The sequence below is a fragment of the Mycteria americana genome, chromosome 1 (assembly GCF_035582795.1).
Source record: "Mycteria americana isolate JAX WOST 10 ecotype Jacksonville Zoo and Gardens chromosome 1, USCA_MyAme_1.0, whole genome shotgun sequence".
In the NCBI taxonomy this organism is placed as follows: Eukaryota; Metazoa; Chordata; class Aves; order Ciconiiformes; family Ciconiidae; genus Mycteria; species Mycteria americana.
The window spans coordinates 58,592,676-58,610,268 of record NC_134365.1 but is presented as its reverse complement, the minus strand read 5'-3'; the positions used below and the strand labels follow the sequence as shown (position 1 = coordinate 58,610,268).

Genomic DNA, 17,593 nt, shown 5'->3' with positions numbered 1-17,593 from the left:
TTAATACTTTACATTTCAAATACTGTAACTGCTTTTTTCCCCCTCCTTCTCCTTTTTCTGAATCTTCAGTATACAGCTTAAACATCATTAATAGTGTTGGTTGCTATGGTGTTGGGCAGGCAGAGGTCTCTGTACTTGAAACCTTGAACTACACTTAATGTTGTACAACAGCAGGGTCATGCCAACACCTTTGACTTTGACCCCATTTTTCCCAGTAAAATAAAAAGGCCATGTCTCCATCCCTTTTCATTCTTGGGATAGGTTTTTTTTTCCCTGCAATGAGAAAAGGGAGTGTGAGAGAGAGGAGAGCGAGAGATATAAAAAAAAGAAAAAGAGAAAAAAAACATTTTAATAGACCCAGTGGAACCTTTCCAAAAACTTTAACAGTTACATCAGAAAATCATGAAGGAGAATAAAAAAGGCAGTCCCCTGAAAAGTTTCACGTGAGATTGTTTCTCATTTTCCCAAGCAGCTAAACATTTTAATAAACTAGGAAAATGAGACTGTAAAACCACAACATCTGACAGCAAGCCCCAGGGGCAGGAACCATTCCTGAAACTAATTTTAACTCAGGTTTTAACATTGATCAGATTTCATGTGGTGAATGTCCCCTTAAGCTGTCTCTCTGTTCTTAGAGAAAACCTGGTTTCTTTTGTCGACTCCGAGAAGCTATTTTCTTTCCAGCGCATTGTCGTCACAGGCATAACAGGACTTTTCTGTCATTCGTTTCTCTACAGCCCGAGAAATGCCCTGCCCCAGACATCTTCTCATCTGTTCTCAGTTTCCTTATGAGACAAGACATTTTCCACAGAAGTGGCACTTAACTGCTCCAGCAATGAAGCCCAGTCTTAAACCAGTCCCCATGCAGCCGCTCAAGGGCTCAACCCATTTAACATCTGATCTTCAGCCATGCAAAAGGCACCAGGCCAGTTCAGACCAGCTGAGGCCAGGATCCAAAGTGGGCTTCCAGTTTCTGTGCCCTGCTTTTCCCCAGGGAAGGGAGTCCACTCTACCAGTTTCTTCTCCTTCTCCAGGCACACAAATCGCATTTTGCTTTGACTGTCACCAGGACATCTACAGAGAGGACTGGCTTTTTAACTCAAAGACTCAATTAACAGCAACAGCTGAAAGTTTGAATGGGATAAAAAGAAGATATCCGGGTAGTGTAGGTTTCTCTTGAAGACTCTCACTTCTCATGGAAGCATTTTTCATCTTCTGGTTAAGTTCATACCAAATCATTTGCCCTGTGGGGCAGGACTTCTTTATGCTGCACCTGCCTTCCAATAGTTGGGTGTCTCTGTTCTGAGCTGCATGGTTCCTAGGTTTGCTTAGCTGTGTGAGCCAAGTGCTTTGCATGACTCAAGGAATGGTCATTGGCATTAGCTAGCCCCTGTCCCTGCTCAGGATGAATTTCCAGTACAAGGCATGTTGAGCAAGAGAAGAAAGCAGGGCTCTCTGCTGCTTCACGAGCTGGTTAAATGCCGGTGAGAATGACCAGGCTGGAAAACAGCTCTACAGGCTCCTGCTTTCTGCTTCTCCAGAAACCGAAGTGCTCGTTCATTTCTAGACCCCCCTTTGCAGAGGTGGAAGGTCTTTCTGACGCCTTTCCTTTAAACCTCGTGTGCGCCGTGTAGGAGATGCTGGTGCTTGGGGGTTCGGAGGGAGGAGGCGACAGGGTGGCCAGTTTTCAAAATGGTAGAGGCACAGCGATAGTTGCCCTTGGCTCTTCCAGCCCACCAGCAGCAGGCTTAGTCACATCACCAGCATCAAAGCTAAGCAGCTCTTCGGAGAAAGGGCATTTGTCCTTTCATCTGGAGATTACAGGAATCTTTCACAGATCCCAGCAGTGTGTTTTGAAAGGCTCTTTAAAGAGATATACCTGTTTGTGGCACCGCCTGCCATTTAAAACAGCCTCTTTGCCTTCCAGCTTTCCCTGCAACGCTCTCCCCAGCCGTTTAACCGTATGCATAAGGACAAAATGGTGCCAAGGTTCATTCCCCAGCAAGCAGAATTGCCCAGCTTTCATGCCAGGCTCTGTACTGAGAAAAGGACTCTCCACAAACGTGCCAGAAAGCTCATAACCTATTTGGGCCTGCTCCTTCCCCCTGTTGCGCTCAGCAGGGACAGAAGGAAGGCAGAAAGCTGCTCTTAGCATCTGGAGGAAAGAAACGCAGAGATAAAAAGCTCTTTGCCTTGCTGTTTCCATTCCTTCATGACTTAATTTTTTTGGTCGGGGCACAGAGAAGATTATAAAGCTGTAACCTCTAATCCGCTCCTGAGCGCTCCTTCTCCATCTCTTCCTTTCTCCTCTCTTTCAGCCAGTCCTAATCCTTTGTGTCTCCTCTCTCACAGGTAGGAGTTGGAGTCTAATCTCAGACGACAGGTTGATAATTAGAGCAAGAGATTATCCTGACCCCATATTAAGAAGGTAAAAAGAGAGGCATAATGCAGGGCCATGCAAGATCAAGCCTTCCATGTTCGGTGCAGGAATCATCCTCATCTCGGTCTGTCTCCTCCTGGCTCCCCCACCCCACACCCTCTCCTTTGTCCCAGCAGACGGGGAGATTCCTGATTCTTTGTACTTCCTGCCCATCTCCTCTCTGCCAGGCAAGGACTACGCTTTTCCAGCACTCATTCACCACAGAAATGGTCACATTTTCCATTTCTATAGACCTTGACTAAGCAGAGACTGAGCCGAGGGGCTGTGGCTGGGAAGAGTGGGCGGTGGGGAAAGCACAGGCAGATACGGAGGAAGAGGGCCTGCTCAGAGAGGCTGGAGCCACGACATGCTGTCAGCCATCCTCAGCTGGGCACTGGTTACCCATACCCAGGGCCTTTCTAGTCCAGCAAGATGAATCCATAGCAAGGAGCAGCAGCAGGACCCCATCTCTACCCAGATGCCCAGCAGTCACCACCCAGTCCTTGATCTGCTCAGGAAGGCATACTGCTCCCATCCCTGGCACGTATACCAGCACAGATGGGAAGCCCATCCATGTGTCCAGCCCATGTTATCCATCTTTGGCACAGATTTTGCCTCTTGTCCTGTGTCACCGGTATTCAGCAAGGACCAAAAAAGCCATCACACAGCCCCAAGACCACCATAGAAAAGGGAAAGCTGGGAGCACCAAGCTTCTTCAGTGTCCCACCCCCTGCATACACAAGGTGAATGGATGTCACCAGGAGCCACTGTAGCTAAGGCTCGGGCATCACCAGCCAACAGCCTGCAAGCACCAGGAGGTGTCGGGATAGAGATGGCAGTGGAGTGATCGAAACCTGCTGGGGAGACAGCAAAGGAAGGTCAGGTGACAGTTTTTACACCAGCGCCCAGCTGGAGAATGGAAGATCTCTCCCTCGTGCCCCATCCCACATCAGGCACCCACCCTGCACTACAGAGCTCCAGGACTGGTTGTTCACCTCAAGATGTCTTTTCTCAGCAAAGCTAAGCAGCCAAGCCTCCCTCCGACACTTGAATCCAGCTCTGCCCATGTAGCCCAAGCCCATGGCTCACCCTGATCACGGGCAGGGAGATGGGCACTGCACCAGCCCCCGCTACATGGTTCTCTTGATGCTCTTTTCGTCGCTTAGCTGCTTCCCACCCCTGCTATCTCCAGCCAGGAGCCTCCTAGCCATGCTCTGCAAATAACAACTTTAGGTTTGTTCACTCAAAGCAGAGAAGGTAAATCAAAGACCACTTTTGTTTGCAGTCAGCCTGAAGTGAACCTTTTACTTTTTTCCCTTCAGTCTTCTCAGCAAAACAAAAAATGAAAAAGCAAGCAGAATTTCCTTTCCTGTGTTTAAAAGAACATTTCTGTTCCTGTCCAGGAGGTAAAAGGTTAGCTTTTTCAGTCTCAAAATGTGAAATAAACGGCAATACTTTTGGGTCAGGAATTGTCCAAATAAAATGTTTTAATACTCTTCTTCCCACTCATCCAAAAAGGTCTGCAAAAGTTTGTAAGTATTCACAAGCAGCTTAATGCTGGTGTGCTCCTCACCCAATAAGCCATGTGAGTACAAGGTTTCTGTCCCTCACTCTAGACCTCCGGCACCCCATTTGGCTGCCTCCCCCTCTCAGCCTATTGTCTGAGGGCTCACACCACAGCAACACCCAGAGCACTCATGCCCCATACCTTGAGGGATCCTCTTGGGGTGAGAAGGGGCCACTGAGTTCAATAACGTTGAGCTTGTCCTCAAAGACACCGTAGCTGAGGGTGACCTGCCAAGAGGGGTGGTGAGAAAGGAGCAGGGAAGGTGAGGTGAGTTCAGGAGCAAGGAACTTGTTTGGACAACAGAAGCTGCCGTTCTGGTTCCTTCTCTGCTGGCTTGGCCTCTGCCTTCCACCTCTCCTCTCTTCCTTCTTCTCCTTCTCATGGTGGTCCACCATGCTAGTCCTTTGCCTTTCCGAGCCCCCTACACCCCTTGTTATCTCCCCAGGCAAGGCCGACATGGTGCCATGTCAAAGCCCCTTCCCCATCCAATCATCATTTCTGCTTGTTCTTGTGCCACGTTCCCCCAGGGATGCCCTCGATCCTCACATCACTCCCCACAGATGTGCTCCCCACCACTGACCCCAGGGACACTGTGACTGACATCCGTGCTGCCAGCAACATCTGCTCCTTATTTCAAAGAAGCATTTGCCAGGAAAGCCTCCCCAAAAGAGCAGATGATTGATTCAATCCACGTCAGTGCCACCAAAGGGGCAATGTACCTGTCAGCTCCCCTCTTCCACCTCTCCTTCCTCACACACCTCCCTCTTGCTCCGTTTCCCCTCCTCACCTGCTGCGTGAGCCGAGAGGGGGGGATGAGCTGCAGGTTCTCCAGGTGGGAGTGGAAGAGCGCATTGGGCAGCAGCTGCCCGCCGACTTTGCACTCAATGATGTAACCCACGGTGCAGTCATCCGGCAGGCGGATGAGCTCGGAAGTGCTCATGAAGTTCCCACCACTGGAAGAGAGTAGGGCTGCGTTGCTTAGGGCAAGGGTAGGGGGGGATATAGGCATCCACTTGGGTGGGAGATAAATGAAGGGCTTAACTGAAAACCAGAGTAAATCTTGGAACTAGGCAAGAAATCCCTGAGTTCCACCTGCAAAGATTTGGGCATGTGTTTGCTCTTTGAGCACTGCCAGCCATGCTGTCCCACCAATTGTCTGGTGCTGTCCCCGATACGTATCCAGCTCCTTGGTGAGCTGATGCAGAGAGCTGGCAGACTTTGCCAAGTCACTTTTCCACCTGTTAGGTGAGCTGCACTGAGCCCCTGAGGGGTCAGACAAGCCAGCACAAGAGAAACAGTGGGACCACACGGCCAGGACCGGGAGGAAGAAGAAACAGGACAGTCTCTTGCGGCTTGAATAAGCCATCCATGGCTCCACTGTAATGTAACACCACACGCTTGGCCATCCTTTGATGACAGGCTAAACCCAATTTTAAGGCTCTGTAACTGGAAGCACCCACACAGCATGAAGCCCTGTCTACTGTAACACCCCTCAGCTAGTTCAAATGTGTTTTAAGCATTTTAACACAGTAGTGGCAGACTTTATGTCAAGTTAAGTGTTATCTATCTATGCCACTTTCATTTTACCCTAGATCACAGATTATCCTACTGCCTTGGTCTACCATAAAATACATATCATGGGCTTCAGCTAAACCAGCCACCTGGTGTGGATCAGATATGTCCTTCTGGGCGTGCACAGGTCTGGTTAAAGCTGGTATAGCCATTGCCTGTCAGTGTATGTGCATATAGCCTGTGATATAACCTAGGACATCCTGGAGAACATCATCTTGTTGTAGGCTGGGCGAACCTTGGGGCCTACCTCCGTTCTCCATGCACCAAGCTGAAGAAATGACAGTGGCCACTGTAAGAAGCTGATGAGGGTTTAGGGTGGGGGAATGGAAAATTAGCTCAGGAGGGAGGTACAGGAGGTTGGAAAGAGACAGATTAAGGAGAGAGGAGACAGGCAGACAGGGAAAGCACTTAGGAAAAGAGTCAGAGGAAGCTGAAAGGGATGGGAAGGAGTGTGGGGGAATAACCAAGAGCTGAAAGGAGTTGGGGAGGGGGGAGTACGTCAACCTGTGATCATGTTTGCTGACATGCCTGCTCTTGCCTCTTTTTAATCAGGTGGCAGACCCACCCAATACATCCTTCCTCCAGACCCACGTGCCTGCAGATGTGGAGCACACGGTACTTTGCACCCTTGCAAACATCTTGCAACCACCACATACACAAATGCAGATCTGACGCTGCCAGGAATTAATGTGCGTCCGTGTTCCTCATCCCCAAAGGCTCCCAATACTCACCAGCTGCACAGCTCACCTGGCCCAAGGCACCATCTTGCTTGCCAGCTTGCGGCTGATGCAGAACCCAGCTCCTCCCGTGGCAAACCAGAAGTGCACAGATTTCTGGAGAGAAACAGCAGAGAAAATCAATGGCAGAGGCTCAGACAACACCATACTTCCTGAGATGGGAATGCTGGAAACCCAGCTTTGATGCCAGGATAAACACAGCCCTATTGTCACCCCAGACCCCTGACTGCTGCCCAGAAGAAGGACTTGCCAGCAGTACAGCATGGATTTTGACCTCCTCATATTTGGGGCTTCCAAGTTCCTGCTGGCAGCAGCAGGTGGCCTGCCCAAGGCAGGCTTATCTCCTGGCAGACACATACCCAAAGGCGCAGCAGCAACGCGGGGCCCTACCTAGGTAGATTGGATTGAGTCAACATCTACAACCATGTTCAGACAAGACCGGCAAGTTTTCAGCTGTTGCCTGTTGCTCTTTGGACCTGTCTCTCCTTGGGGTACACGTACAGCCAATGAGCCAGAGCACTAAAAACAACCCATTGGCACCACCACCACAGGCTGTACCGTCTGGTTGTTTGGCAGCGTTTCAGAGGCCCAGATGGGTCGGTTCAGGCTGGGTTTCCCCAGGTAAACGTCCCACGTCGCAGAGTAGGAGGACAAGAGCTTCAGGAGGGCCCGAGGGTTCAAGTAGTTGTCGTCATCCAAATGGCAAAACCAGCTAGGGGGAGACAGGAACGAAGACACAAGACGCTTGCAGTAAGGAGGGTGCCTCTTGCTCTCAGGGGTCCCCCCACGGCAGCCCTGCCTCACCTCCGGCTGCTGGCCAGGAAGGCGTCAAACTCGGCCGCCATCTTGCAGGAGAGGGCCAGGTGGCTGTGCTCGGCAGAGCAGTTGGTGAAGACCGCATGGTCGCCTGCCGGGAGAGAGAAGGCTGTGGCTTGGGGCTGGCCTGCTTCACATGGTCATGGGGAGGACCTCTGGGTGGGAGGGAAGGGGTTTGTTCACAGCCAGCCTCCTCGCAGCCCCCCAAACAGGCATCCGAGCCTGCGGTGACGTGGGCTCCATCCTTCCCCCTACCTGGAGGTGAAACCTGGAGAAAGCCAACCATCTTGGCCAAGACTAGGACACCTGCCAACCGCACTTTCACCCTGCTCACTGCCAGCCAGGGTGCGGGGGCTGAATCGCTCTCTCTCAGGCTGCTTCCACCCATGGATGCTTTAAGGCAGACAGCACCCTGCCTCCAGTCGGCTGTGTGCCCTGGGGTAAGCCAGCTAAAACAAATCATCTTTTGGGGGCTTCGTGGGTGCCAGACCCCCTCCCAAGGCCGTGACAGCATGTCCAGAGAAGCGTGTCTGGAGCGTGTCCAGAGAAGGGCAACGAAGCTGGTGAAGGGCCTGGAGCACAAGTCTTATGAGGAGCAGCTGAGGGAACTGGGGTGGTTACCCTGGAGAAAAGGAGGCTGAGGGGAGACCTCATCGCTCTCTACAACTACCTGAAAGGAGGTTGTAGTGAGGTGGGGGTTGGTCTCTTCTCCCAGGTAACAAGGGATAGGACAAGAGGAAATGGCCTCAAGTTGCGCTAGGGGAGGTTTAGACTGGATATTAGGAAATTTTACTTCACCGAGAGGGTTATCAAGCATTGGAACAGGCTGCCCAGGGAAGTGGTTGAGTCACCATCCCTGGAAGTATTTAAAAGACGTTTGGATGAGGTGCTTAGGGACATGGTATAGTGGTGGTCTTGGTAGTGTTAGGTTTACGGTTGGACTCGATGATCTTAAAGGTCTTTTCCAACCTATACGATTCTGTGATTCTGTGACAGTTCAGAGGCTGAAGGCAGGGAAGGGAAGGTGGTGGTATAGGACAAGTCATTACCCATTCTCCTTTTCAGGGCATCATCTTCTTCATCGGTGAAGACGTAGGTCTGGGGAAACAAGGAAAGGAGGTCACTCTCAGGGCTGGAGCTGGTGCTGCTCCTGGCCACCCACCCCTTCCTCCCCGCAGCTGGACTCGCTTACTGGGGTTGCCCAACTCCATCCCCTGCTGCCATGCCACCTCCCAGGCACCAGACGAGCAGAGGGACGGCCCCGCTCCCCCTTTCCGCACGGCACCATCATCAGCGCTTGTGTGGCTTCGTTTCCCCCGCCCCGCTGCCTTGGGAACAGGGAGAAGGGGACCCATGACACCGAGTGAGGGGGTAAGGGAGCCCTGGCTTAGGTGTCAGTTGTAGAAAAACAAAAGCACTGTGGCTGAATGATGCTCGGGTTAGAAGGAGAACATCTGTTTGTGTGTTAAGTGTGCACAGCCCCCTGTTGCTTCCCACATCCTCCTCCTCCTCCATCCTCATGCCTCTCTAATCCTGCCATTATGTGGCACATCTCCCCCCCTTCAGAGCCAGGCGGGGATCAGGGCTGGTGGAGAAAAGCTTTCCTCAGGCAGAAAATGAGCTTTCATGAAATCAAAAAGGAGTCGCGAGCTGCAAACAGTCTCTCCACCAGCTGCCCACTGGCTGGTTAAATGCACCACCTGGGCAGGGACAAAGGGGACGAGGCAGGCAGACAACAGCTCCAGGAGCCATCACTGCTCCAAAAGGCTCTGACGAGGAGACCAGAGTCTCTACTTCTCCCCACACCCACCCAGCATTTGGGAGATATGCCCCCATCAGGAGGACGTGGCAAGAGAAGTGTTCTGCACGCGAAAGGAAGGCAATGAAGGACCCTCAGAGACCACCTGGCTTGAGCAGAGGCGGCAGGATGGTTTCATGATTTCAAACGTACGTGCTGCAGAGACTTGGCAAATTACCCTCCAACAGCTGAGCTGCAGCATCGGGTCACACGCACATTCCTACCCACCCCACTGGTAAAGTCACTTAGTTAAAACCACTTTCAAGGTGATCACAGGACAAGAAGCAATTAGCTAAGTCTCAGGTAAAGGAGTCACTCTGGGTCAGGGGACCGTATCACAACCTTCAGGCAAGGCAGAGATTGTCGGTGGCACGGGATTTCCCTCGCTAGCGTGTCAGAGCCAGAAATTTCCACTATGACAAATTTCATCTCAAGAAAAAAGTTCTGAAACCATTGAAACTTCCTGGCATTTTCAAAAAAACAGAAATGTTGTTGCTGGAAATGACTTACTTACAGATATAAAATCAGCTAATAAACATCGTATCTGATTGACTTAAAATGGGAATCTCTATCTTTACCCAGATTTTCTACTTGTGAAAATATTCCAAGGTTCCCACTTTCCTCTTGATGCAAGGTGGGAAATGCTTTTTTGCAGACATCCAACATGTTCCTGTGGGAACCCAGGGATGAAGGAGCATTGTCACCACGGGGAATACCAGACTCTCCAAAAGAACTGGAAAAAGGGGCTATGAGTGTGGGGGCTAGACAAATCTCATTTCTCTGGCTCTCCCAAACTCTGATCTCCATGGTACCCCTGGCTGCAGTACTCCAGAGATGCTGGTGTGTGTGCCCCGGCTCTGTCCTGAAGGAGATCACAGCAGCACAGGCAGCTGCCTGCATCCTCATCTCTCCATCCCTCATGCCTCCGAGAGCAGGAAATCTGGAACAGCAGCTGCTGCTGGAATCCGAGCGACTGCTGCCGTGTGTCCCTCGGCAAAGCTGCACATGATGGCTGGGATGAGAGAGAGAGGGGAGGGTCCCGGCTACAAACCTGCCTGGAGAGCATTTGGCCCAGTTACACAGGTCTTTCTCAAGGAGACACCAGCTGCTGTTGTCCATATTAACAGAGCCTGGAAGAGATTCAGAAGGTCTTTCTGGCCACGCCAGACCTACTCTCCACATTGGGAATGTGCAAGCAGAGGAACACCCAGTGTCACTTGTGTCCCTGCGGGCAAATGGGGTGGACAGAAGCAGCCTCCCCACTACATCCACCCTCCTGTTCTCCACCAGACCATCTATGGGACCTTGCAGGATCTCCTGTCGTGGTGCCTCAGTGCTCACGGGCTGCCCACTCTGGCAGGCAGCCTGTGGGCTCGTGGAGCAGCCGTTCAGCCACAGCTTCCCACTCGTCTCCTGCACCGCGTCACCCCCGGCATGGTTCCTCCTGCCAGGGGTGGGGGGAAATCACAGAGCCCGGCTCCGATCCGCACTGAGAGCAGCTTGGGTTGGCTGTCACTGCTGCTGCAGGGCAGCCGATCTGGGCTTGAGCAGGGATGCAGCACGGAAGGCATCCCTCCGTTCTAGAGTGGAGAAGACAGCTGGATAGGAAAGGATGTCTGCTGGACGGCAGTGCCAGCAGTGATATGGAGCCACTAGTCCAACGGCTTTGCCTGGCACTTCTCCAGGAACATAAGTGCCCATGCAACTGATAAACAGTAGACTTTGAGGTCCCCTCACCCCAAACTGGGAAAGTAGCCTAGCAAGGCAAAACTAGGAAAAGGGAATAAAGATGTGGAATCTGACAAGCCACGACCAAGTTCATCTCCCAGGTTCCCACAGTATCCCTCCTCCAGGAAGAAACAGCCTCCAAAATTGGTTGCGGGTTATTGGTGCGGCTGGGCAGGAAGCTGTCCCCTGTCCAGAGAAGAGATTCAAAATCTACGGTGTGTTCACAACACTGAAAAATGTGAAAGCCAGCTCAGGATGGGTCATTTAAAGGTCTCATTTCAACTGGTTGGATGTTTGGGTTTCTGAAAGGAGGGGAGGTGCTAGAACTAGTTTACTTTACCAAACAAAATTTCAGACCAGAAACCTAGACATATCTCCATCAAAACTACTGGGGCCAAGAATGTAAGCCACTCTAAGATGCTGTCCAGCCTAAACAGTCATCAAAACTGACACTTCTGTTTAGATTAAGCCTTTTCTCAGGAAAAGGCCTTTTGCTGAAATGACTTCCACATCAAGCTCCAGTGGAAAGTTTGTCATGGATCAGTTCTCAAGAGGCAGACCATGGTCCAACTTCCATTGAAGAGCACCCACCCCACACTTCCCCTTCCCCATCTCCCACCAGCTGTGTCTCTTCTCTTCTGTTTAAACCGTGCAGTTTCAGGGAAAACGTCTCTCTCTCTTATTGTCTATCCTAACAGAGTCCAACATAGTCGACTTTTAATTTGGCTCCTGTACAGTCTGTCCTAGCCGTAAAAACCACAGCTGTTCCTGCCTCCTGTTACAGTCACCTAAGCCTGACCTGTGAGGTCTGGGTTGCTTCCTCCGGGAGGGCACCATGCAGATAATCAGCTCTGAAACCAGGCTTGGCATCAGCAGCACGGCCAGCTGCTAAAATTTCCCCGCTGGCCACCTGCAGAGAAGGACCCACTGAATCAGTCTCCAGCCATGAGTAAGGGCGAGTGAGACAGCAAGACTGTGGGTCAGCCCTAGGAGGAGGCAGAATCTGCACATCAGGGCTTCTGAGACCTGGATCTCTCCAAGACTGGCTCTTAAAGCCTATGCCTCTCCATAAAGTCCCAATAAAAGGAGGTCTGGCGCCCTGGCCCTGGCCCCACAACAATTAAATGTCCTTTGCAAACTGAGAGCTCTCTTTTTTTTGCTAAGCAAGGTTGCTATATTGTCAATTTTTCAAAACTAACCCCTTCCCCTCCCTCCGAAAAAAACCTCCAGCAGCAGTATATTTAAAAAAACAAAAGGCTTTTGGCTTTCATGTACTTCTCTTTACCTCCTTCCCCACCCCCGTTCCCCTGCCCTCAAGGCCATTTTGTAAAAAAAGCAGAAGAAAAACATGGAAAATTGAGGTGGGGGGAGGAAAAAACTGAGCTTGCAACAAAAATTGGTAACAACGAAAAAACACTGTTTAAAAATGACTGACGCTCCCGCGCTACCCTTCCTTCCTATTCTCCTACTCAGTCTGTGAAGCTTTCCTAGAGGCTGGCAGCAGCATGGAAAATTCAACACCTCTTCCCAGGTTTGGACATCATTTTCCTGCCAGAGAGAGTCAGATGAATCTGGGGAGCTGGTATCTAATTCCTGTCATCAGCAGAACGGCCAGGCACCTATTTCTCAAACACACAAGGAGGGAAAGGGGAGCTGCTCCTTAAAAACCCACCCCAAAAACCCCAGTCACAGCACCTTAATGCCAGTGCAGCCATGCAGTTGGGTTTGGCTTCTCCAAAGAGCTGCTGGGCTGAGGTTGGGCAGAGAGGAGAAGTGCATCTGGAGGAGGAAGCAGGGCATCTCAGATGCTGAGAGGGACGCAGACAGGAGAGGAAGCGTGCTCAAAATAGGACATGGCTTCCTGTGACAACCACAGCAGGCCAGACAGTTGCAGTACCATGAAGTGGAAAACCACCCTTACCCAGAAAACCCTGCATTGCTTCAAGCGCTCTCCTACCCAATACCTCCGCCCCCGTCCCCCTCCCTCGCAGAGGCCTGAATTCGTCTTCTAGGTGCCCATCACACATGGGCAGAGGCTAAAAAAAAACCCTTTGGGGACAGCCACAGGATTTCTTCTTTCTTGAGGAGCAGCTCTGCGAGGGAGGGAGAGAAGTACCCAGGCTCTCGGGAGTACTTCTGCCCACCAGTAAGCCAGTCTGCACAGCACCACCAGCGTGGTGCCCCACATCAGTTCCTCTAACAGGAAGGAAACTCTCCAAACTCTGCTTTAGCAAAGGGTGAAAACATCGGACACCCCCCCACACCCCCCAGTTAAAAAAAAATATTTAAAAAGTCAAATATAGACCCACATCACTTCAAGATCATGCACATGAGGGGATCTGCCCAAGAAAGCAAGGCGTGGATTGTGCTGATGTGCTGGGGAGTGGACAGGGCTGCAAACACCCCTCCTGCACCCGTGTCCTGCAGCCTCGCTCTCCTGCCCGCTGCACCACACCGTCCCGGGGCGAAGGGTGCCCAGGCGCAGTGCGGGCATCCTGACGGAGGGCCAGGGGAAGCCACTCAGCTCAAAACCTAGGAAACTCATGGCACTAGGGGGTAGAAAACCACCATTTCATACAGACCCAGGACAGGCTGTGCTCTCAGTCTGGTGTGGCCCAGGCAGTCTGTGGCCCCCGGTGTTACCGGATAAAAAAGGGAAATTAAATCTCCTCCACCTCAAGCTGAAAGCGTCAGGCTTAGGTTAGGGGCAGGTGATGCCCGCTAAGAGCACTCGTCCTCCCAGCATTCATGGGAAGGGCTCACACAAGCTCTTCATCCTCTCTGCCAGTCTTTCCCATGAACCAGCTACCGGTGAAACATTTTGCTGGGTAGCATCCCCCTTTCAACGTCAACAGAAGTGAGAATTAGGGAAAACGAGGCAAAGTACTGGGTGGGAATGCAGTACCCAGCCTCCCCTTCCTTTGGTGTTTATCCCCCCACTGACACCCTGTCCCTGCCCCGTTACCAAACACCCCCTCTCTAGCCCAAATCCACACGCTCACCTGCTCTCTTGCTCGGGATATCCACGTGTCCAGGAGCAGCTCCATCCTGCTCTGGTGAAATCTCTTGGTTGTCTTCACGGCTATGAAAATGTCCCCAAGCGTCAGGCTTCCCTCAGTTTTGTACCCCTCCAGAGGATGGACTTGCAGGTCCTTCTGCTCCCTGCCACCACCTCCCGTGGCATCCTCTGGGCTCACTTTGCTCCGTCGCTCCAGCTTCTCCGACATCCCCTCCCTGAGCCCCGAGTACCGAGCCGTTTCCTGAGCCCCACGATGCCGCACAGAGAGGAGAGCCACGCTGACGAGGAAGACTGCGGCTCCAGAGAGACCACGGATGAGCCGACAGCCCATGGCTCCCAAATCGTTCCTGCTGCAGCCAGTATCCTACCAAACAAGGACAACCTCCACCCGTACCTCCACGTGAAGCTGTCCACTCTTCTCAAAGCTTCCGAAGGGGCAGGACAAGCCAAGGGAGAGGTCTGAATAGGATGCGGCCAAGGAATTCGGTGGGTGAAGACCAGAAAGCCAAAGAGACAGCAGCCCCAGAGGATACTGGTGAAGCAGGGGGAATTTTCACAGACTAAGAGGGCTCGACGACCCAGCGAGGCAGGGACACGTGATGGGAAAATACTCTGAGGCGACTGGCAGGTGGCTGGAACAGCCCGCCAGCAGGAAAGCGAGCATCCCCACTCCTGGCAGAGAGGCCGAGGGTCCCAGGCTGGGGGTCGAGGGGGCAGCAAAGGAGATCAGAGCCATCGGTGGGGAGTCTGGACCGACAGCATCGGTTCCTCAGAAGACACCAGCCTGCACGTCCAAGCCAGGGGCTGCGGGGCGAAGGCAAGCGGCCGGAGCAGAGCTGCGGGGAAGGGGCCGAGTGCCATGCATGCGGCGGGGCTGCCGCTCCACCTGCTCCCTCCGTGCCGCTCGCTCTTGCTCCCTGCCGGCCCCGGCCCCGGTCCCGCCTCCGGGCACGGGGCGGGGCGCCAGCCCCGGGGGAGGAAGAGGATGGAGGGTGGAGAGGGGGGAGCCCTGGGTCTGAAGGTGGGTTTGCCTCACCAGGGCATGGCCAGGCTGGGACATGTCCGAGGTGACAAGCAGCTGATCTGGGAGGACAAACCTGTTGCTTGACTGTTTTTCCCGCTCCTCTGCGACAGTCCAGCCGGATCTCTGCAGCCCTGCGCTCTTGCAGGAGGAGGGGAAGGTGGCATGGATGTGGGCTCAGGTGAAGTTAAGGCGCGGGGTCCTATATTGTTCTTGGGAAGAACAATGTTTCCCCAGGAATTCCCCGAGCCCCGGGCTTTTCCCGTGGGCACTGCTCTGAATTGCTGCCCCTGCCCTTTAACGCCACGCTGCCTCCCCGAAGCAGGCCTGTGTGTTCCCTGCTGCTCCCCCCACATGCCCCAGAGTCTCAAACTAGGGTCTGACACTCACTGCTGACAGCCACCTCCCCAAACCATGACCCTCTCACTTTTGAAGGTCCCTTTCCCTCTGCCTCCAGCCACCATCCCCCCAGCTCCATCTCACATCTCCAGAAGGGATGCCCAAGGACAGTCTGCTGCCCAGCTGGGTGCAGAGCCAGTGACACTCACAGGAACAGGTACACCAGCACCGGAGAGTGCGAGGGAGGGCCTGCCACCTCCCTTTCAATGTCCACAGCTCAGCACCACCATTGGGCTTATATCCCACCCAGGTGCTTGCCCCCTGCAGCAAGGCTGAGCTCAGCGATTTGTTCCTTGTGGCTCTTGTGCTGTCCAAGATGACGCTTCCTTTTCCCCTTCTGCGGGCAAGGAAGAGAGGCAGGGTCCTCTCCCCTCTCCCAGAGTCCCACAAGCAGAGGAGGAAACTGGCACCTCCAGCTCCTTCCCACCACCACCACCACCAGCAGGCATGGCTGTACATCTCCTCTGTGCCATCTTCACCCCAGCCCTCCGGCTCCCAGTAAGGGTGACGAGGCCAGGAGGGCAGTCCAGGGCCATGACACAGAGCATGCTGAGGGTAGCTGAGCAAGTCCTGCACGGAGGAGGCTTTCCCCAGGGACAGGGATATCAGAGACCCTCAAAAGGCATGAGAGCCCCTCCCAAGACAAAGACCACTGCAGACAGGAAATTTTGGGGTCAGCACCACAGATTGCTACATGCTGTTGCTGGTTCAGGTGGATATGGGGTGGATGACCATGAAGGTCCCCTTCATGCTACCTCTAGGCCACTTTACAGAGCAGCCGGGGTTTACAGAGAGGCAACCAGCCCAGGAGGGGGATGATACCCGCACCCCCACCCCAGCTTCCCTGTGGCAGCGAGCATGGGGACAGCAGGATGTAGTGCTCCACATAAGCTGCCGAAATCAGAGCACCTCCTCAGGGAGCTGCAAGCTGTGGGCATCCAATCTCAGCATACCAAAAAAAATAAAAATAAAAAGTAATACGATAGGGACCTGGGGGAAATGGGGGGGACACATGGCTCCATGTGGCAAAGAGCCCCCCCATGCACATGTCAGATCATGGGACCTTAGAAAACGGGTCAGGGCAGGGATCGGGGTCCCTCTATTCCACACTCCCACCATGTGTCCAGACACAGACACTTTCCAGGCACGCAGGGAAGACCTCCCTACAGGACTAAAACTGTGTGCTCACACACACACTTTCACCCCAGCCCTGTCCCTGGCTACAACTTTTTTCTTTTGCAAGGAAGAAACTACTGAATCCACTTCTTGTCCCTCCTCCCATATATTTCTCTGAGTCTCCAAGACTCCTAGCCTTCCCCTGAAGCAAGAACATCTCCAGAGTGTCTCCCATATCCCTTTGGAGGGTCCCTGCAGGTTTTATTTTTAGATCCCTTTGAACAGCGATGCTTTCTTACACTGATTTGGGGCGGGGGGGGGGGGGGGGGGGGGGGTGTCATTCACCTTCAGGCCTTACATTACTGCAGGGATGTGAAGCTGGTATGACTGATCCACTGCCTCTGTGCTAAATACTGGGATTGCTCCCATGGCTAGCCACTGCTCCTGAACCAGAAATTAACCTCTCCGAGTGCTTCAGCCACATGCCGGCAGCCCCAGGCAGCTGTAAAGGCAGCTTGCATGGCTCCCAAGCATCCTGCAGCACCTCCCAGCCCTGGCCTAGGAAATCATCTGGGATGCAAAGGGGGACACAGGCAGAGGATTCTTAGCGATGTCCCCAAAAGACATAGAAATACGGACGGTTCAAAGCTACCTTGTACAGAGCCGGGCAGCGGAACAGGTCAGACCAAACCACGTACAAACCAGAACATGCCCAATGCTAGAGGTGAGCACAGCCTGCTGCTTGCGCTGTGAGGCACCTTTTTCTGCTGGGGTGCCAGGGATGGGGGGGCCATTCGGTGCCCAGTCCTGCCCTGGGGTGGGCTGGCTGACCCATCCCCGGGGGGGGGCGGGGCAGGGGACGGACGGACGGACGGACGACGACGGACACGACATGGGACAGAGACCCCAGACTGCTGCAGCTCTGCCGGGACAGCGTGGAAGGGGCTGGCGACTTCCCAGGGTGACACACATGCCACCTTGCCGATCCCCTCCCTGGAGAGAGAAATCTTGCTCTCGGTGACTCATTACAGGGGCTTGCACAAGGCTGTTACAGCTGGTAATTGGTGCCCAGGGCTGCTAATTGCATTCTGCCTGTTACCTAACCCGTGACTCATTCCTCCGAGCAGGCAGCCACCCCCCCAGAGGTACAAAAAAGGTGGGCTGAGGTGTGCGGGGCAGCGGGGGGGATCATTAATGTTTGCCTTGGAGCCCTCTGCCCCGCTTCTGACCCGTGTCCAGAACGAGTTAAAGCTGGATTTTGAAAGCCTCAGGGGAGACAAGACGGATAGAGAGGGCCTGGAAGAAGCCTGGGAGCAGGCGAGGCAGTGCCGCCTGCTGCTCGGAGAGCTGGGTCCTGCCAACCTGCCTCCCAGCAGCCTTCCTTTGCGGCCCTTCCACGGC

The 17,593-nt window shown here is 53.3% G+C and overlaps 1 protein-coding gene across 5 annotated transcripts; it reads right to left on the bottom strand.

The window, feature by feature from the left end:
• Nucleotides 1-401: 401 nt before the first annotated feature.
• MFNG (MFNG O-fucosylpeptide 3-beta-N-acetylglucosaminyltransferase) lies at nt 402-13,987 on the bottom strand. 5 transcript variants are annotated; one of them, XM_075501171.1, is made up of 9 exons: nt 13,835-13,987; nt 13,640-13,750; nt 8,161-8,209; nt 7,100-7,202; nt 6,854-7,007; nt 6,306-6,391; nt 4,774-4,939; nt 4,128-4,213; nt 402-3,273 (listed from the first exon to the last, which is right to left on the bottom strand). In XM_075501171.1, the coding sequence occupies exons 1-9, from the start codon at nt 13,985-13,987 to the stop codon at nt 3,207-3,209; spliced, it is 975 nt and encodes a 324-aa protein (XP_075357286.1). In that variant the 3' UTR covers nt 402-3,206. The 5 variants fall into 5 exon arrangements, with proteins under 5 accessions (XP_075357286.1, XP_075357295.1, XP_075357307.1 ...); XM_075501180.1 differs by having other exon boundaries at nt 13,640-13,799; nt 13,887-13,987; XM_075501192.1 differs by lacking the exon at nt 8,161-8,209 and adding an exon at nt 12,073 and having other exon boundaries at nt 13,634-13,809; nt 13,909-13,987.
• Nucleotides 13,988-17,593: the final 3,606 nt, after the last annotated feature.

Coding starts and splice junctions, on each gene's coding strand:
- MFNG (XM_075501167.1), bottom strand. CDS start 13,987: ATGGGCTGTCGGCTCATCCGTGGTCTCTCTGGAGCCGCAGTCTTCCTC. Junction 8,210..13,639: donor TATCCCGAGCAAGAGAGCAG/GTGAGCGTGTGG, acceptor TTGTTTCCCCAG/ACCTACGTCTTCACCGATGA. Junction 4,214..4,773: donor CCTCTCGGCTCACGCAGCAG/GTGAGGAGGGGA, acceptor CCCTCTTGGCAG/GTCACCCTCAGCTACGGTGT.